General features: G+C 40.2%; 2 protein-coding genes across 2 annotated transcripts in view; one reads left to right on the top strand and one right to left on the bottom strand.

Annotated features, from left to right (window-relative positions):
* brf1a (BRF1 general transcription factor IIIB subunit a) overlaps positions 1-18,228 on the bottom strand; it is a 79,713-nt gene that overhangs the window by 41,164 nt on the left and 20,321 nt on the right. Inside the window, exons 5-6 of the mRNA XM_028035403.1 lie at positions 17,156-17,187; positions 8,831-8,903 (exon numbers count right to left, since the gene is read on the bottom strand). Of these exons, the coding sequence (XP_027891204.1) occupies positions 8,831-8,903; positions 17,156-17,187 (105 nt within the window). The remainder of the gene's footprint in view (positions 1-8,830; positions 8,904-17,155; positions 17,188-18,228) is intronic.
* On the top strand, positions 1,373-8,429 carry LOC114155497 (BTB/POZ domain-containing protein 6-B-like). Its single transcript, XM_028035407.1, has 4 exons — positions 1,373-2,304; positions 3,873-3,963; positions 4,066-4,184; positions 6,848-8,429. The coding sequence occupies exons 1-4, from the start codon at positions 1,877-1,879 to the stop codon at positions 7,878-7,880; spliced, it is 1,671 nt and encodes a 556-aa protein (XP_027891208.1). The 5' UTR covers positions 1,373-1,876; the 3' UTR covers positions 7,881-8,429.

Below are 18,228 nucleotides of genomic sequence, written 5' to 3' on the forward strand. Positions count from 1 at the left end.
CTTGAGGACATTTCGGTCCTTTTACTTTTTCCTCAAGATATCACATATATTACATAAATCTGTTAAGAGTGCAATGTGAAAAACTACAGGTGTACTCAGGTTATGTCTGACTTTATAGTTTTTTTAATATATGAATTATGGAAGTGTGATACAATAAAAGCAGAAGAAATCTCAAAGGGATTTTTTTTTTACTCTACTTTGAGAACAGCTGCTCTGGGTAAAGTTATCTTTAATGTGAATATCAACTGTGCCATGTCAAAGTAGAAAAATATAAGATTAATAAAAATTTTAACTTTCTACTTTTACAACCAATAGCATGGCTGCTGGTTAAATTACTTGTGGGCTCTTTTTACTTCCTGCCTCTGAAAATTATGCAGCAATCACAATTTTAATGAGAAACTAAAATGAGAAGCAATCTTTTTTTCTCTGGCCAGAAGTAGTAGTTTATCTCGCCCAGCTATGACAGCGGACATAAATATGTTTGAATTTAACGTCTTTTCTCACAAAGGACTGCAGTGGAAAGCTGTGTTAAGTCAGCTGGTAATAAGATTGAGGCTGATTCGTTCCTCCTCCTCATCATCATGTAATAATGCTACGTCTGCACCAGTGCTGCAAGTTTTACTGGACCAGGCAGAGAAAAAAAAAAAAAGACACCAGTTTACCCTAATGCACAATTCCTTCCTCTGGATAAATTTTACCCAGACATTATCTTAATGCCTCTAAGAAAGAGAACTTAAATTGCTCCTTTCAGTCAAACCGATTCTGTTTACTCCCATTCTAAATTGTCTTATTCCTCGTTTTAACTTTTAATTATTAATTAATTATGTTTTGCTAGCACATCTGTTAGCATACAGGGCAGGCTTGTGAAACTATCAAGTGGTCAGTTAATTCACCTTTCTTTTAAAAACAAAACAAAAGAAAGTGATACAATAAATGAAGACAGAAACAAAATTATCTGAACTATTTTTTTAAAAAAAGGGAAAGAAAATTATTAGGGGTTGTAGGATTAAAATGTTTCTGAAGTTACTTGGGGGGAAAATTTTTATTTTTTTTTTAGTTTCTATTCTTTTGTTCCGTGCCCCTGTGAAGAAAAAATGACCCCACCCGTGCTCCTATTTCTCCCCCCAAGTCTGGTCTAAAACCGCCACTGAAACAGAGGACTAGTGGAAACAATCTAATTCTGGTTGGGCTTGGAGGATGTTTGTGTGCCCCGGGGGGCGCTGCCTCTTCCTCCGCCCCTGGTCCTTCAGCTCTCTGAGGCGCCAGAGGAGAACCCGACCGCCCCCGAACCCTCCCACCCCGCCCGCCACCAGTGACGCACTCTGCGGAGGAAGCAGGGGGAGGGACTTCTGCAGTTCTTACGTTAGCGCCAAGCCTTGATATGATTGGTTCTCATCGAGTCTGGGCGTCAGAGGAGATCGGGACGGAGAAAAAAACGCAGTAAAAATAGAGCAGAGCCCCAAAACTCACGACTAATACCCATTTATTTGGGATGGCCGTGGATGTGGCGTGACGTCCCGGCAGGCTGGGTGTTCGGCTGCGCGGAAAAACACGGAGGACAATCCGTGAGGATTACTGCAAAGGAAAGGCGGAGAAATAAGCAGGACTGTCCGGATTACTCTCGTTGGAAAAGGGAAAACAAATGAAGGGAAGTGAGGATGAGCTGAACGCCAAAGAAAAGGAGCTAAAGTGTTTATATGGAAGCGGATGGGGAACATTAGTCCGGACCTGGACGGATGTTTATATTCCTGGATGACGTTTTAAATGCATAAAAAAAAATCCCTAAATTCTCCACTCAGGACATACTGGTACAGCACGTCCCGAAAAACCGAGCCAGTACACCGGGCATCAACACGGAGATCCGCCGTTCGTGCCGATGCCAACGGCAGACTGTAGCTTGTTCCATCATGGCCGGATCATGAGGTGTTTGACTTATCTGCTACTGCTTCCAGAAACACTGAAAAAGTCCAAGAAGCTCCCGGGGAGGCTGCCGGCATGTTATGAGATCCTGACTTTATCCCTGTCGAGCACCAAGAAGAAGCAGCAGAAGGAGGAGAAGACGACGAAGATGGCTGCGGAGTTGTTCTCTGCCGCCGGTCCCAACAGCACCAGCCTGGCCAACGGCACCACGGTGGCGGATGCGGAGAAGGCTAAGGAGGCGGTGTGCCTGGCGAACAGCGGCGGCAACACCGGCGGCCTGAGCAGCGGCAGCGCGGCCAGCACTCCGACCAGCCAGCAGAACATCAACAACAACAACGTAGATCCACCCAGCTGGCAATGCAGCCACCCCACACTCAGAGAGAGGTAGATCCCGCTGCTAATCCCGGGCTCTGAACCGAGCTCTGGGCTCCTTACTTTTGAAGCAGTATTACAGTTTTAAAGCAGAGTAACAATAAAGTTTCTCTTCAAGTACTCCAGACAGGTCTGCAACCTGCCAAGTGGCTCTTTGGTCCGTCCACAACGGCTCTTAAACACTTTGACTAAAAATATTATAAGCTAATATCTGAACTTTTAAAAATAGTTGCAGTGTTTTTTTTTTGTTTGTTTTTTTTAGGGGGGGTTGCATCAAATAATTACACTTAAATTTCACAACAGAATGACAAAGTGCCAGTCTACTTTTTATTTGCATCTATTTTTCTTATTAGACTAGAAACTATGTCTAAACATCATCATCTTAAGTGTAGCCATAATCTTTATGTTTTTCCTTTGTATTAAAAATGGTTGGTCTTTAAAAATAACAGATTTCCTGTTTATATATTTACCATAAATTCAAAAGGTCAGGTAATAATTGTGGCCCTAAATCTTTTATTTTTGTGGACTGAAGGTAAAAATGGTTCTTTAGATTGTAAAGGTTGCAGAACCCTGAAGTATTTAATAAAGAGATAACAGCAGGACTCCCGTTTTTATTATGCTCTAATAATTATGTCAGATTTGTTTATTAGGGGATTACAGGTGATGTGGCAATGTCAACAAGAGACACGTTTTAAAACAAGGTTTTGCTCGTATGTTAAAGCAAAGACAAAATTATAGAGTTTTGAATTCTGAGTGACTACTGTGGCTAGCAAAACATCAGTCTGAGTGTATTCCTCCTTACTTGAACTCTTAAAGGCTGCCAACGTTTACCAATCTAGCTCAAAAAAACGCTACAGGTTGTTGTTGTCAGAGCAACTTGGAAGTGTTTATGTGAAGTTTGTTTTGGATCGTAGTCAGATCAGATTCTGTATAAGGAGGGTTAGCCTTGTGATGTTTGGTCATGTGACAGGGAAGCAGCACAGGTTTGTGGGATGCTTAGCTAAAACAGAGAATCGATGTAGGCAATACGGTTGCTTTTACACGTCGAAAGAGTAGAAAAATGTATATAACATATCGGCTATCACGACAGTATTAATATCGGGTGTTGAAATTGGTCCAGATTTTCAGATTGGTGCATCCCTACTTTTTTTTTTTTTTTTACATGCGTTTGTGTAAAACAAAGCAACAATTAATCCAACTACTTCTGAAACAATAATATTATAACATTGTTCTTTTTCAGAAGCAACAGGTGGGGAAGTGGTGGGGTTTCTCCAAACAATGTGAAATACTTCTGTTATTTAAAGATTTACATTTAAAGACAAAAAAAGAGGACTTCTTAGTTTTGATGCATTGAATAAATGAGAAAATGATCTGTTTTTTTAGTACTGGAACCCACAGTCACTGATTGGCTGTTTAAAAAATGATCTGATTGGTTGGTGCATCTTTGCTTTAAATATAAGCATACATTTGAAACAGAAAGTGCATAATTTAACAACGAGGCTAACTAACATCTGTATCTAACATGACGGCAACTGATGTTATACAATCCTGGGCCTCACTTGTGAAACTTGGTCTTTCAGGAATGCCTTGATGTTTAACAATGAGCTGATGGCTGACATTCACTTCATCGTGGGGCCCCTGGGGGCGTCACAGAAAATACCTGCTCACAAGGTAAAACCGTGTGTGTGATTCACAGCTATTTCTGTTCCTTTGTTGCCTTTAATAACAATAAAAAGCCAGGTGTGATAAATGCGTCTCCTGTTTTCCTCCCAGTACGTCCTGGCCGTGGGAAGCTCCGTCTTCTGCGCCATGTTTTACGGCGATTTAGCCGAGGAGGAGTTGGAAATCCATATCCCAGATGTGGAACCTGCTGCTTTTCTAATTCTGCTGAAGTAAGCCACACATGACCGAGCAGAGGCCCACATCACAAAGCGCAGTCAGCGTCACTTCAAAGCGCGTCATTACTCATCCGAACGAAGCTAGGCGGAGGCAAAACGCCAGAGGTCTGGGAGTGGAGAGCGATAGCGCTCTGGAAATGCTGGGCTTCTCCTCACTCCTTAGAAATCCTCAGACATCTTTTCTCATCTTCAGACACATATTAACAGAAGTTGCGTAACTTAATTTAACGTAGCTTTTTTTTGCGCTTAGTTTTGAATAATAGTGTATCACCTGTCGATGTTGATTTTTGTAGTTACATAAAAATACATTTAAATTTGATGCATTTCAAAGGGCAGTATTATGTAAAATTGACTGAGATTTACATCATGTTATAATGCTATTCCCTCATCAAAAAAATACCTGGAGTGTTGATTCTGTCATGCATGTTTGAGAAATCCTTTAATCTACCATGGCAACCATTCAGCTCTGCAAAACCCCTGGATGGACTTAGCTCCGCCTTCGAGACGAAGCTCCTCCTCAGAGTTTCAGTTTTTAAGCTTCAGTTTGTCATAATGTTTATGACAAACAGTTGTTAGAGAAACTTTCTTTTTCTTTTTTAAGAACTGAAGTTAACAGTTAATTGATTGTGCTATAAACATCACTATGTGCCTGGAAAACACATAATTCTGCCCTTTTAAATACATTTTTGTAATATAATTGAAAAAGTAAAACTAATTTTATAAAGACACTTGATACAGAGTGATATATTTCAAACATCTAGGCAAGGATCGCCTAGCCGACTACAACGTCTCTTTGATCCTGGCTTTCTAACCATACAGTCAGACAGACATTTAAAGAGGAGCAGTAAAAGCAAATGCAGTGGTTTAGCACACCAGGGCACAGAAATGTGTTAGTGTCATGAGACTGCCATTCAGCAACACTCTTCAGTCAGAGGCCTGTTTGGATTCAATGTAATACTGACTGCCACTGCAGATCGTTTGTAGAACACTTTCAAGATACTTGGATGATGTGAGCTAGCAGAACCTTTCATTTCCCTTTTTACATAGTAAAGTAGTTTTGATTGACTATTTTGGCTCATTCTGATGACCCTAATTGCTCAAGTAAAAGGAAATGGAGTCTTTTTCTTTTTTTAAAGACATTTTGCTTCTCATCCAAAAGAAAGGCAAAGGCATTTTGGATAAGAAGCGAAATGTCTTCAAGGAAAAAGAAAAGAAGTCCAGTTTCCTTTAACTTAATCACTTAGGATCATCATGACAATCTGGCCTAAAGAACAGTATTTAACAAACTAGAATATACAGAGTATATTCACATAATTTCTGGCCTTTTTTTGTTATGCATAATTGCATCAGTGTGCCATGGAGATAATGTGACACTGCTGAGGCTGTAAGAAAGCCCAGGTAGCTCTAATGGCAGCTTTCAACTCGCCTGTGTTGTTGGCTCAGATGTCTCACCTTCCTCTTAGCAACACACCATACGTTCTCTAAGGGAGTTCAGTCAGGCCACCATTTTCTAGCATCCCTTTTACAGGACTCTGAACAATCAGCTTTTTTCATGTTTGATCTTGTCTGGCTGACCCTCTATGTGGGGGGTATAAGTGGCTTGACAACTGCCAAGTCAGCAGTCCTCTTCATCTGTCACATTTCTGTAGTAATCATTTTTCACTCGTTTGATGTACAGTAATATTTAGATTAAAAAACAAAAAAAAACTCTGACTTTCTGGTTTTCAATAATTATCAAAATTACCAGCAACCAGTAACCAGGTTGCTGTGTATTGCAGACTTCTGCCCAGGTCCCTCTTGAAAATGAGATCTAGATCTCAACGGGGTTTACCTGGTTAAATAAAGGAAATTTAAAAAAATTAAATAAAAACTGCTTGAAATATTTCACTTTGTTTATACTGAATGAGTTCATGATTACTTGAATAAACTTTACTATTCTGTTATAATTAATTTAGATCCATTTATTTAGCATCTAAATAGCTAATCTAATCAAATACTGGTAATCTAAGTTACAGAATTTGATGCACAATCCAATTTTTGTTTAAATATAAACTGATGAAATTTAATACAGTGTAGAAAGTTACACAGTCATTTTAAATAAATGTTATTTTTGTTTACAGTAGGGTTGCACCGATATGGAAATTGGGATCGATATCGACACACATGATAATATTGCTGTTATGGCCAATAACCGAAATTTACTGATATTATATATATTTCTCTACCGTTTTGACAGCCTTAGAGAAAAAATGACCAGAAACAGACAGCAACAAGATGGAAATAAATATCGGTTGTTAATAAAATATGACATATTTTATTGAACCCCGAGGGGAAGTTGCTTAATATCAGTGCAGTTTTACTTATCAAGCAGATACCGATGTTAGTGCCGATATATTGTGCATCCCTAGTTTACATTCTCTCAGTCACATAATTTAAACAGAATTTCAATATTGTTTGAATAGAAGAATTGGTTTCCAAATTAAAAATATAAAATTTTTTAATTAAATATTTTTAATTAAAGAAAATATTTTTTTTTTATATATTTTGTGAATAGAATCATGACGTTGAAAGCTGGAATTGAATCGCTAGACACTGAAAGATTTGCATCTTTTAGCACTTCTATAATCCTAATTTTGTAACATTTTTTCTGCTCCCAGATACTTGTACAGCGACGAGATTGACCTGGAGGCAGACACGGTGCTGGCCACTCTGTACGCCGCCAAGAAGTACATCGTCCCAGCATTGGCCAAGGCCTGCGTCACCTTCCTGGAGACTAGCCTGGAGGCCAAAAACGCCTGTGTACTGCTCTCCCAGAGCCGGCTGTTTGAGGAGCCGGAGTTGACGCAGCGCTGCTGGGAGGTCATCGACACCCAGGCCGAGCTGGCGCTGCGCTCAGAGGGATTTTGCGAGATCGACCTGCAGACGCTGGAAATCATCCTGCAGAGGGAGACGCTCAACACGGACGAGGTGGTGGTGTTCAACGCGGTCATGAACTGGGCTGTGGCAGAATGCAAAAGGCAGGGTCTGGGGCCCACCACACGCAACAAGAGAGACGTCCTGGGCAAGGCGCTGTTCCTGGTGCGAATTCCCACCATGAGCGTGGAGGAGTTCGCCAACGGAGCAGCGCAGTCTGACATCCTGACCCTGGAGGAGACGCACAACGTCTTCCTGTGGTACACGGCGGCCAAGAAGCCCATGTTGGACTTCCCCTTGACGCCGAGGAAGGGCCTGTCCCCACAGAAGTGCCACCGCTTCCAGTCGTCCGCCTACCGCAGCAACCAGTGGCGCTACCGGGGCCGATGCGACAGCATCCAGTTCGCCGTGGACAAGAGGATCTTCATCGCTGGACTGGGACTGTACGGGTCGAGCGGCGGCAAGGCCGAGTATGCCGTGAAGATCGAGCTCAAGAGGCAGGGGGCAACCCTGGCTCAGAACCGCACCAAGTTCGTGTCGGACGGTTCCAGCAGCACGTTCCCCGTGTGGTTCGAGCATCCCGTCCAGGTGGAGCAGGACACGTTCTACACAGTCAGCGCAGTGTTGGATGGGAACGAGCTGAGCTACTTCGGTCAGGAGGGCATGACGGAGGTGCAATGTGGGAAGGTGACTTTTCAGTTCCAGTGCTCCTCGGACAGCACCAACGGGACAGGAGTGCAGGGAGGGCAGATCCCAGAGCTGGTGTTCTACGCCTGAGCTGCTGTCACCGCCTTCTAGCCTTCAAGCTAATGTAGCATTCAGACATTCTGTTAACGTCACATTAACTAGCCTGCGTAGTTCCTCCAGAGACTATTTTAAAAGCAACAGGAGCCGTTATATTCTATTTAATTTAAGTTTTTTTTTAATTATTATTTAAGTGCTGATTAAAGGTTATTTACTCTGCTGCTTGTGTCGAAGGGCTGCATCTGCTGTGGAAATCAACACTCATACTGTGCTTAAGTAATCAAACCTGGAGTGAGTAGAGACTGCTTTAAGACGTAGTTTAATACAATGTTGTTCTTACAGTTACAGCAGCAATATTCCACAAGGAGCGACCTTAATGTAGGGTTGTGAGTAGACGTACAGGAAGAGGCGGAAAGCTCTTCACTAACGGTGGCTTTGCACTTCACAGGACGACCTCACAAACATTTTTCTTTTGTAAAATACAATTTAACTGTTAGCAGCTTGATGCTGTTAAAAACCTGATGTGTTCTGTCCAAGGATGCTTACACACCTCATAATAAAATGTTAAAGTTATAACGTAAACAGATGCTAATCTTTGTGTTGTGGGGACAAACAAGGGGTTATGGTGCCCTCTGGGTAAGGAGGAATGAACTGCAACCTATTTTAATGAAAAGATTGATTACTCCATCAGAACACCTGTGCATCTCTGATTAGAATATTGATGAAATGTTCATTCACCTCAGTTATTTTATTGAAACGTTGATAGAATATTATTATAGAGAAGGAAAAGTTAAACCAAGTTTAGACAAGTTTCTTATTAGCTTTTTTCCTCCACTTCCCATTTCTGGTCTAATTTGTGCCATCTATTCTGTAACATAGGCTGATGTTTGTGGTTGTGACCACATCAAGCAGTATGAAGCTACAGTGCCTTGTTAAAAAAATCAGAGAATGCTAAATGAAGAGGATGAAGTGAAAATCAATACCTATAGCTGGAGCGTTGATGCAAAGTTCTTTGGCCAGCGCGATGAAGGTTTTTCCCAGCACATAGACATTCACCTGTGAATACAAACACATGAAGAAGTTATTACAAAACTGATTAGACATGTGAAAACCTGGTACTGCTAGATCCTCCTACGTCTGTAACAGACATTTGTACAGCATCGACTAAGCCACTGAATCCGCCCAAAGCCACATACAGACTTCTAACCTGGCTTCAGTCCATTTGGTTCACCAGTTGCAGTGTTTGTGTGAAGCAGACTGGAAGCATCTGATACACCCTTTGCTTCCCAGACTGGTTTAGCAATCATATTATGCAAAAGAACCAAAGTGTGAAAATATTTCACATGAATATGACCGATTAAAAACTGAATTTGAGCTGCACTCTGTTACTGCACCCTTTCCCCCCAGCAGACAGAATTTCCACATCTCAACTAGAAATCTCATTGTACCCCATGGTCAGATTGCACACACTTCTTCCTGAATGACTGTGGACTGCTGACATTTTAGCAATGTTCAGTTCTGATCATTTTATTTTACCTTTGATTGATACGATGAGTCAAGGCCTCCTTCCGTCTGAACGAAGCACTACTTCTATAAATCTACAACAATATGACCTTTACAGACCTGAGTCAAGCAAGAAACAGGAAAAAATTTTAATTTCTATGAACATTCTTATCTCCAATGTCTCCAATAACATTTTAAACTTCCACTATCCAAAAAGTTTGAAGAGTTTTAGGATGTTTAAGATCTACGAACCATCACAGAATTTGCTCTCTGATGGTAGCTCCCACATAACTATTCTTTAGGCTCCAGTTTAGTCCATGATCTGGGAGATCACTGAGGCATTGTTACTCTTCTATCACCTTCATTTCTCCCATGATGAAAACCATCTGTGATACATTACAGCTTCTTCTGTAATCTTCAAATGAAATCATTTTTTTATGTTCACATTCAATGTTAGCAATGTTTCCAATACCACACAATAATGCGATCGACTGTATCTTTTTAATGCAGTCTCTTGCTTATTCCTTGCATGCCTGAAAACAGAAGTCGTCAGAGTATCTCCAGCAGATGACAGGAATGATGCATTTAAAACCTCAATTTCCCTATGGGATTAATAAAGTTTAACCTAACCTAAAGTCTGAGGAGTACATAGTGAAAAGGAATGGTGAGAGTACAGTCCCCTGTGGTACTCCTGAGCACCTGGTTAAGACACACAGTCCTTCAGTTCCAAACTAGCATCCATCATTGATCCAGGCCTTGCGGGGATCTTTACCAACTTCTGCTGGCATTTCTTGAACAGTGAACTGGGTTTTATTTTATTACATTTTCTGGATAATTTGAAGAATATTCTCCTCAAAGTGCTCCCTATAGGTGTACTATAGCATCTTCAACTCAAACTCCACTGCGACACGCAAATTGCAGAGGGTCCTGACATATGCTTGTTTGCTACTCAGGTGGACCAACAAGAGTCTCCAAGACCTTCAGGATGTGAGGTCAGGGAACAAGTCCGTAGTTGTTGCAATCTGATTGGTTAGCTATATTTGGCACTGGAATAGGGCAGGGTGTCATCCACAGTGATAGAAATATCTCCAGGGTCTTCTCCAGGTAAAGGTTGAAGAGTGAAGTAGAATCCCAAATAGGTGGTCAACACCTTAATAGAGCTTCTTCAGGTTTATCTTCTCATGGTTCTTCAAAGAACAGGTTGTCTCTGAACAAAGGGCTAATACTCAAAGCAGACAAATAAGAGATTGATCTTCTTTGCCAAGAGCAGGTTTCGTAGAAGAAGTGTATGGATCCTTGGCATTTTCACATGAAACAAATTAACATCTCGTGTTTTCTGGTAATGCAGTTTACAAGTGTTGAAAAGTGTTGAAAAGCCGGAGATGTAGCAGGGTATGAGGTGTGGCTAAAATCTGCAAATGTAATGGGGTGTTGTGACTGTAGTTTAGCAACAATTGAGCTGTCGGCATGACATGAGACTGCATGTTATGCCATCGGCTGATGGCAGAATGTATACTATTGGCAACAATGGTGAACTTCCTCAGTCTGTAATAGGTTTAAGAACCAATAGCTAAAAATATCCACCTATCTGTAAACACAAAATACTGCAACCACAGTACTCTGGCAGGTATTATGCAAGGTATGGAGAGGTCAATCAGCTCCACAATATCCAGAACCAGAATTAAAAAAAATAAAAAATAAAAAAAAACTTAAGAAAAGCAAGTTTTGGATGAAATGCAAGAAAGCTACTGCCCTTGCACTGAACTATTCCAGAGTACAAAATATGGCAGTCTGTCTTTGGAACGTGTATACTACTAAGGTGGCAGCAAGTATTAAAAAAGCTAATTTTTGTGTTTTCTTAGAGTAAAGATTTCATATTTGTATTTTAAAGGGTCCAAAAGTGAAAAATAAGAATATTACATGTTGTTTCTATTGTCCTTCTGGCGCCTCCTGCACCAGGAATGCCACAGCTAAGCAGCCTCACTCCACAGCTGTGCGCACACAAACTTGGCGGACGTTCCTGATCCCACCCCCTTAATTATCGCAGGAAGGAACCAGATTTGAACCAGGAACCTCCAGGACCACCTCTACCACTCGAGTCACAGCTGACCACCAATGTAAAGAAATTAAATATCGACTTTAACAATACTGACAAATATTACATATTTAGATACATGGTTAGCTAGCTTTTAAAATGTTTGCACTGCTTAAATCTCAGCCATTTTGGGGCGCGCCGGGGTGGCATAGGGGATAGTGTGACCCATGTTTGGAGGCCTTGAGTCCTCGACGCGGGTTCGACTCCCGGACCCAGCGACATTTGCCGCATCTCTTCCCTCCTTTCCTTCCCCCTTTCCTGTCAGCCTACTTTCAAAAAATAAGGGACACTAGAGCCCACAAAAAGACCCCCTGGCAGGGTACAAAAAATATATAAATCTCAGCCACTTAGTTTGATTCTTTTTCTTGACAGTTGTACCAACAGTGAACTCCATTATAAGGTTAAAAGAGCTGTCCAAGGCTTTCAGACAGTAAAATTACTCATTAAGCAGTGCCAAAAATAAAAAAATTCACCTTCTGCAGAGAAAATAGTCAAAAGAAGGGAGGACGAGAAACGCAGAAAGTTTAATAAATTAAATTTGTCTGTCAAAATCCTGTACATACAATGAATAAAAAGCAACAGGCTAGCACATATGTAATTAAAAAGCAAAGACACTCAAATAAAAATTTGTTTTAGTTTTGCAAACTTGATTAAAGGTGCAGTACCATGAGTGCCATTTTATAGCACAATCAAGTAGCTATGTTAACTTCACTTATTATAAAAATGCTACCTATATCAAATGACTTAAAAGAAATTTCACCTTGTAATTTAATGCCTTGAAACTGGGCCTTTGCCTCTTTAAAAAAAATCCTGGTTTGATACTTCACCTTCAGGAAATCATCACAATGTTGCTAAAAGTTTAATAGAGGAGTCAAGTTTTTACCAGCGCTCACTGAGAAGTAGCTCCAAGGAGTCTTCCTTGGTAAACCTGATAATAGTTTCTAACAATAGTCTAATCTTTAAAAGGCGGACATGAATGAGGATCTTGACAGGTTTCATCTGATCTGCTCTTATTCTACAAAAGACTAAGCTACAAAAGACTAAGCTGGTCAGTCCTTTATGTACAGGTCAAGTAAAAGGCAATGAGTGGTCCAGATGTTTCAGATCCATTTTGTAATGCACATACATGTGCATATATAGGTGAGAGGTTACTTCACATGATGGTAGAATCAGACCAAATGGTGCAAAATACAAGAAAAATCATTTGATTATAAATATCTTTACCACTGAAGTCCTGAGATGCTGAAATAATTCTGTCAAGCAAAATACAGTCATCTACTGTACCAAAAGCAGCGGTGAGGTCCAGCAACAACAGAAGCTGACGGTGTATTTACAGCCAGTAAATGAGTCAACATCATTGGAAGTTACATTTCTGGAGGATGATTTTCCCAAAATGCAGACTGTAACAACTCAAATCGATACATAGTTGTTAACTAGTCTCCATCTGAACTGAATGTACTTCTTCAAAAAGTTTTGTTTTTTTGTTTTTTTTTATAAAAAAGGCAACATTTAAAACATGTGTACAGTTTGTTAGACATCCAGGCTAGGCTTCTTCTGTCAGTTTAATCACAGCATAAAAAAAAGAATACAGGAAAAAAACCCACCAGCAAACAAACAATTCAAAAGAAAACACAAGAATCCAAAGTAGAACATATTTCTTCATAAAGCCACAATGAAAGTGAAGTATGGGAGCAATTCGGTGAGAACCCATAACAATATACCAGCTGACAGAGAAATGGGTTGAACTCCCTCTAACCTGGCCAGTGTAACTCGGTGTAGCAGTAAACCCAACCCTCCATAATTCATTTTTTGGAGTATTTCTTATGTTTTCATCCCAGCTTGGAAACACTCTCAAAAAAGTTAGATGTTTTGAGTTTTCTGTCACTATGTCAACCTGAGGTGATAATTACTTGATTGTGCAACAAATGACACTATGTGGCTGGAAAACAACTAATACTGCCCCTTTAAGAATCTGTGAGAAGGTGAATCTGTGAATACTGAACTCTGATGCCACTAAACATGCTGAGGGAGGAAAGAAGCACGACAGTAGGATCCACAATAAAGTCGGAAATTACTCAGATTTTCCAACCCATTTTGTTTTTCCATACCAACGTCAACCATGTCAAATAAATCAGATTCCAAGCTGGACACAAAAAACAGCAACGTTCCCTTAAGTTATTTAGTCTGATAAACAGAGCCACATTCTGTTAAATGAATCTCTGCCGTGCATTTTCTTTGTGGCATTATTAAAAACTTCAAGCATCATTCTCACTGATAATGAATAAATTAGGGGATCAAAGAGTTTCTTTGAAACTTCGTGGAGCTGACGGAAGCAGGAGGAGCTGTGTGGGTGGAGTTGGGTGAAGCCTAGCGGGGCGGTACAATAGTCTGCGTCGGAACCGCCCATCACAGATGTTTCATTGTGTTTCAGCCCACTGGCCGTCCAGAAGGCTCTGCAGTAAATTCGACCCCCTAACCCACCCTCTGAAAGGACATACTGATGGATACTGTGGAATAACAAAGGGACAGAGCCACATTCTATCGTCTTCCTCCAGAGGTAACAGAGTTAGCCCAAAATTAAGACCTGGGGCAGGAAGGGGGGCTTCAGTGCTGAAATCTGGAGCAGAAGGCCGCAAAGGCTAGAGAATAAGGTCATGATCTCCAGTGAAAGCTCTGCCATTCCTTCAGACAGTCTGCCCGGACCTCCTGGTGCTTAAGGAGGGCCAGGCATCCAGGCCAGACAGATGGATAGAGCCTCACTGCAGCACCCTAGGGAGTCAGCAGGGACCCTGGATTCCAGCAAGGAATTTAGACTCAAACGTGGAAATGGAGACATATGCCAACATGAAAATATCAGCATAAAAAAACTGATCATAAAAAAAACAAAGCCTGTGGCGAGTAGCAACCTCTAAAGTACAAAGAATTAAGAAATACGAAAAACATTTGCAGTAACAGCTAAAATCTGTTCTTACTGTTATTCAAGTGAACAAAAATCAACCCTGTTTGATCTGCCCTGATCAGAGATCAGCAGGTTAGAAAATTAAACCAATCCATTGAGTGACACACTGCAGGAGGCAAAGACAAACTGAAATGAACCAAAATAGACAACTCTTTGATGTGTGGACGATATTATTGAAAAAATTTTGTTTTATCATCCTTTATTTAAAAAAAGCCCTCAGTTATGTTTTTTTTTACTAAACAAACAAAGTTATAGTTTAAAAGCTTAGTTTTTAAGTTTAAAGTAATGCATTATGATTTTTTTTCTTAGTTTTTTTTTTTTTTTTTTTAGGTTTTTCTGCATAACTGATATAAAACTTAACATTTCGAGTCCAAGCAGTCAAAAATATCGACAATGTTACAATGTTTTATGGATCATAACCACTTACAGATTTAGTTCAACATCATTTTTTTTGTTATTAATGACCATTTGGCAATATGAAAGCACAGATCCTATTTTATTACTTCATTGTTTAAAAACAAAACAGTAAAAAAGGGGTTGCACAGTGGAACAGTTTCATCTATTAAACCCTAAAACTAAGCCTCTTTTGTTTCAATGCTTTTTAAAATGAAAACATAGTAACTGTACGGTAACATAATCACAAGAACAAGGTCAGTATTATGCTAAATAAATTGTAAATTTAAGAGGCGATCATACAGTAAAGGCATCCTGAAAGCCCTAAAACCCATACTGGTTTTAGGAAATATTGTGAACCAGAACTTTTAGAACTTTTTTTTTTTAATCAAATGTTTGATCTGTATTGACCCTGCAAACAGAACATCCTAGGAAAGTAACTTACACGTGGAATGGTTTAGATCAAAGCACAATCGTGTCTTAGAGTAGCTCAGGCATAAAACGGTTTGGATCACTTGCAGGAAGTCTTAGAAGCTGAAACACATTTCAGACAATTTGAGTCATTTTGCAACAAAGAACGAGGAAAACATTCAGTCTGACGACGTACAAAGCTGAAAAAAAGAAATGACAGAAAATAAAAGAAGCTGTGATTGAAAAGTGGTAGTAGCTGCATTACAATAGCGCCTGCAGAAATTGTCAACATTCCGCTAATATCGACAAAACACAATTTTGCAGTTGCGATGTTTCCATTAAATAAATAAAATCACATATGAATAAGCTTGTTCACGTGATAAGCGTCATTAAAAATTAATCATGCCACGCCATGATCCTCCTACTAATTCCTATCTTCTGCCTCGGGGTTTGGACCAGTGGCAACATCCGGCTGCTGGTCATGTGACTTGTGTGATATGAAAAAACAGTTTCCATTGCAGTTTTGTGAAATAAACCAGTTTTGATATGGCCAATTGTGAAATTGCGCAACTAGATGCTCAATGGAAATGCAACTAGTGATTGAGTGGATTGGAATGAAAACGCCTGCATAGTTTCATATTTTTATTTGTAATAAATGTAATCATTTTACAATTCTGTGCCACTTTAAGTTGATCTCTAGCACATAAAGTCGCAGAGATGATGCTGACGCTTGTGGCGAGAGAAAGTTTGCGTACATCCACCGGCACATCCAGTCATCCGGAGATTTCTTTGCACAGCAACAGGCAGAAACGCAGAAAATGCCTCACAAAAGCTGCAGAAGACAGCTGATATTTAAAGGAAATGTTTTTGATGTGGCGCAGTCATTCAGATAATGCAAGAAAGATCAAGTGGCTTGGGCATGGATCCACTAAAAAACACAAGTAGTGGAATGGAACTGGCCCACAACTGCCCAAACACCCACCATTAATAACCCCCCTCTCAGCCCCTCGCCACAAAAAGACAACCCTCAGCCTCCAAATACCAGGTTGTATAGAGCGGGGGATGTGGGGGAGAGGCCACCAGCTACTGCAGGACAGCTGGGAGCATAAAAATAAAAGCTCCAGACCAGCTGTGACTCAAAGAAATGTCCCACCATGACCACCACACCCTCCACTCACTGCAAATCAGCTGCCATTAAATATGTAGACTAATGGAGGTTTCTAAATTTACACACACACACGCACCTCAGGTTTTATTGCACAGAACAGACGTGTGGCTGAGCGGTGAGGAAGAGCTGCTTTTAGGCACAACCTAGTGAGGGGCGAGGAGCCATTTTCTGCACCTTATGAACATTTGTTGGCAATTAAATGGAAAAAAAATAGAGGAAGCATACGTTTAATTTTAGAGTTAAGCACGCTACGATTGTTTCAGTAAATCATAATGGAATTACCCTCATAATGGTTAGTTAGCCTTGTAAAAGCCAGAAGAGGAAACCATAAGCAATTTAAATATACTTTATAGCAAAGCAAAATTTTATTTTGTATGTTTTTTTAAACGGCACAGTAAAAAAGATTCTATTTGTCACAAATGTTTTCAAATCAAACTGATTTCAAATGCACTGCAAAAAGCACAAAATCAAGTATTTTAAAAAAATCTAATTCTTAGTGCAGGCAGAAACGCAGAAATACGCAAATATCTTAATTAAAACAAAAACTAAACTTTTCAGCAAGATGCAGCAGCATGTTTTAGGTCAATAATTCTAGAAAATTGATGAAATGTTCTACTTCCAATGGCAGGGAAATGACCGTCACCCCCCACAGAGCCGGGCTGTTTCAGATAGCTTTTCACCCAAGTTGGTAGATGAAATCAGGTTTGTGTATTTACTCCGGTTACCGTCTAACATTAAAACTTGAAATCATTTTTCACAGCGCTGCACTGATAACATACCTGCAAAATGTCACTGAGATCCAGCAGCATGTCTGAGGAAAAAAGGTCAAGGCAAACAGAATGAAAGGAAGAACACAGAAAGGTTGACCACAGATGGGAAAGGACAGCTGCGGCTGATGACGGCTTCACTTCAATATTTTCTTTGAAACAATATTTTGAGAAAATAAATAGATAAATGTTCCTGTATCATACACTCTGTGCTCTTTACATGCTTAGTGTTTTCTAATGAGAGCAACACTCAATGCAGAGCAGTTCTTTTAAGCACGGTAGTGGCGGACTGATGATTTTAACTCATCGGGATTCATTAAAATCAACGCAGAAATACTTTTATAAACCCAAAGGATTTTAGGATTAAATATGCATGTATAATCTACAACATAACGGTTGAAAACGAAAAGGATTAAAGTGAAATCACCCTAAAACAAACCAAAAAGGAAGTTGAGTAACTGACATGAAGAACATAAGGAAGATTTTTATGAATTCACTTAAATTGTTGCTTTTGATGTGACTGTCTGGCTGCCAAATTGGGATTAATTTTAATTTCCAACGTCTTAAAAAAAGAAAAGAAAAAAAATCCTAATTATATACTAGTCCAAAACGTGTTTCACAAAAACACACCGTTTCGGCAACATCAGCCTCTGGATGTCTCTTCCTCCTAGTGCTCAGCTGGCGCAGACATTTGGTTGCCGTGGTTACAGTGTCTCCGTGGCGACAGGTGCACCTGTCTCCAGGGTGTCAGGCTGGATTAACGAGGCTCCTCTGAAACGGGCCTCACAATAGAATTAGCAGGCGTGCAGATGAGATGGAAAACATAATCCCGGCACACGCCACCTGGAGATTAACGGACAACCTGCAACCGATCAGGAGAACCAAAACCAGGAGAACCTTAAACACACATCTGGGTTCTGCTCCTGAGCACCGGGAAGGACACAAGGTCCAGTTTGATGGGTGGTGAGCTTACAGATGTTTATCTTAATGTCGAGTTACGTCTTAGGACAGATTGTTCTAAGACGTAAAACAAAAAGCACAGCTGTTCATATGAGCAATGAAAAGATAAGATCAACCATTTAGCC

The sequence above is a fragment of the Xiphophorus couchianus genome, chromosome 13 (genome assembly GCF_001444195.1).
Source record: "Xiphophorus couchianus chromosome 13, X_couchianus-1.0, whole genome shotgun sequence".
Taxonomy (NCBI): domain Eukaryota; kingdom Metazoa; phylum Chordata; class Actinopteri; order Cyprinodontiformes; family Poeciliidae; genus Xiphophorus; species Xiphophorus couchianus.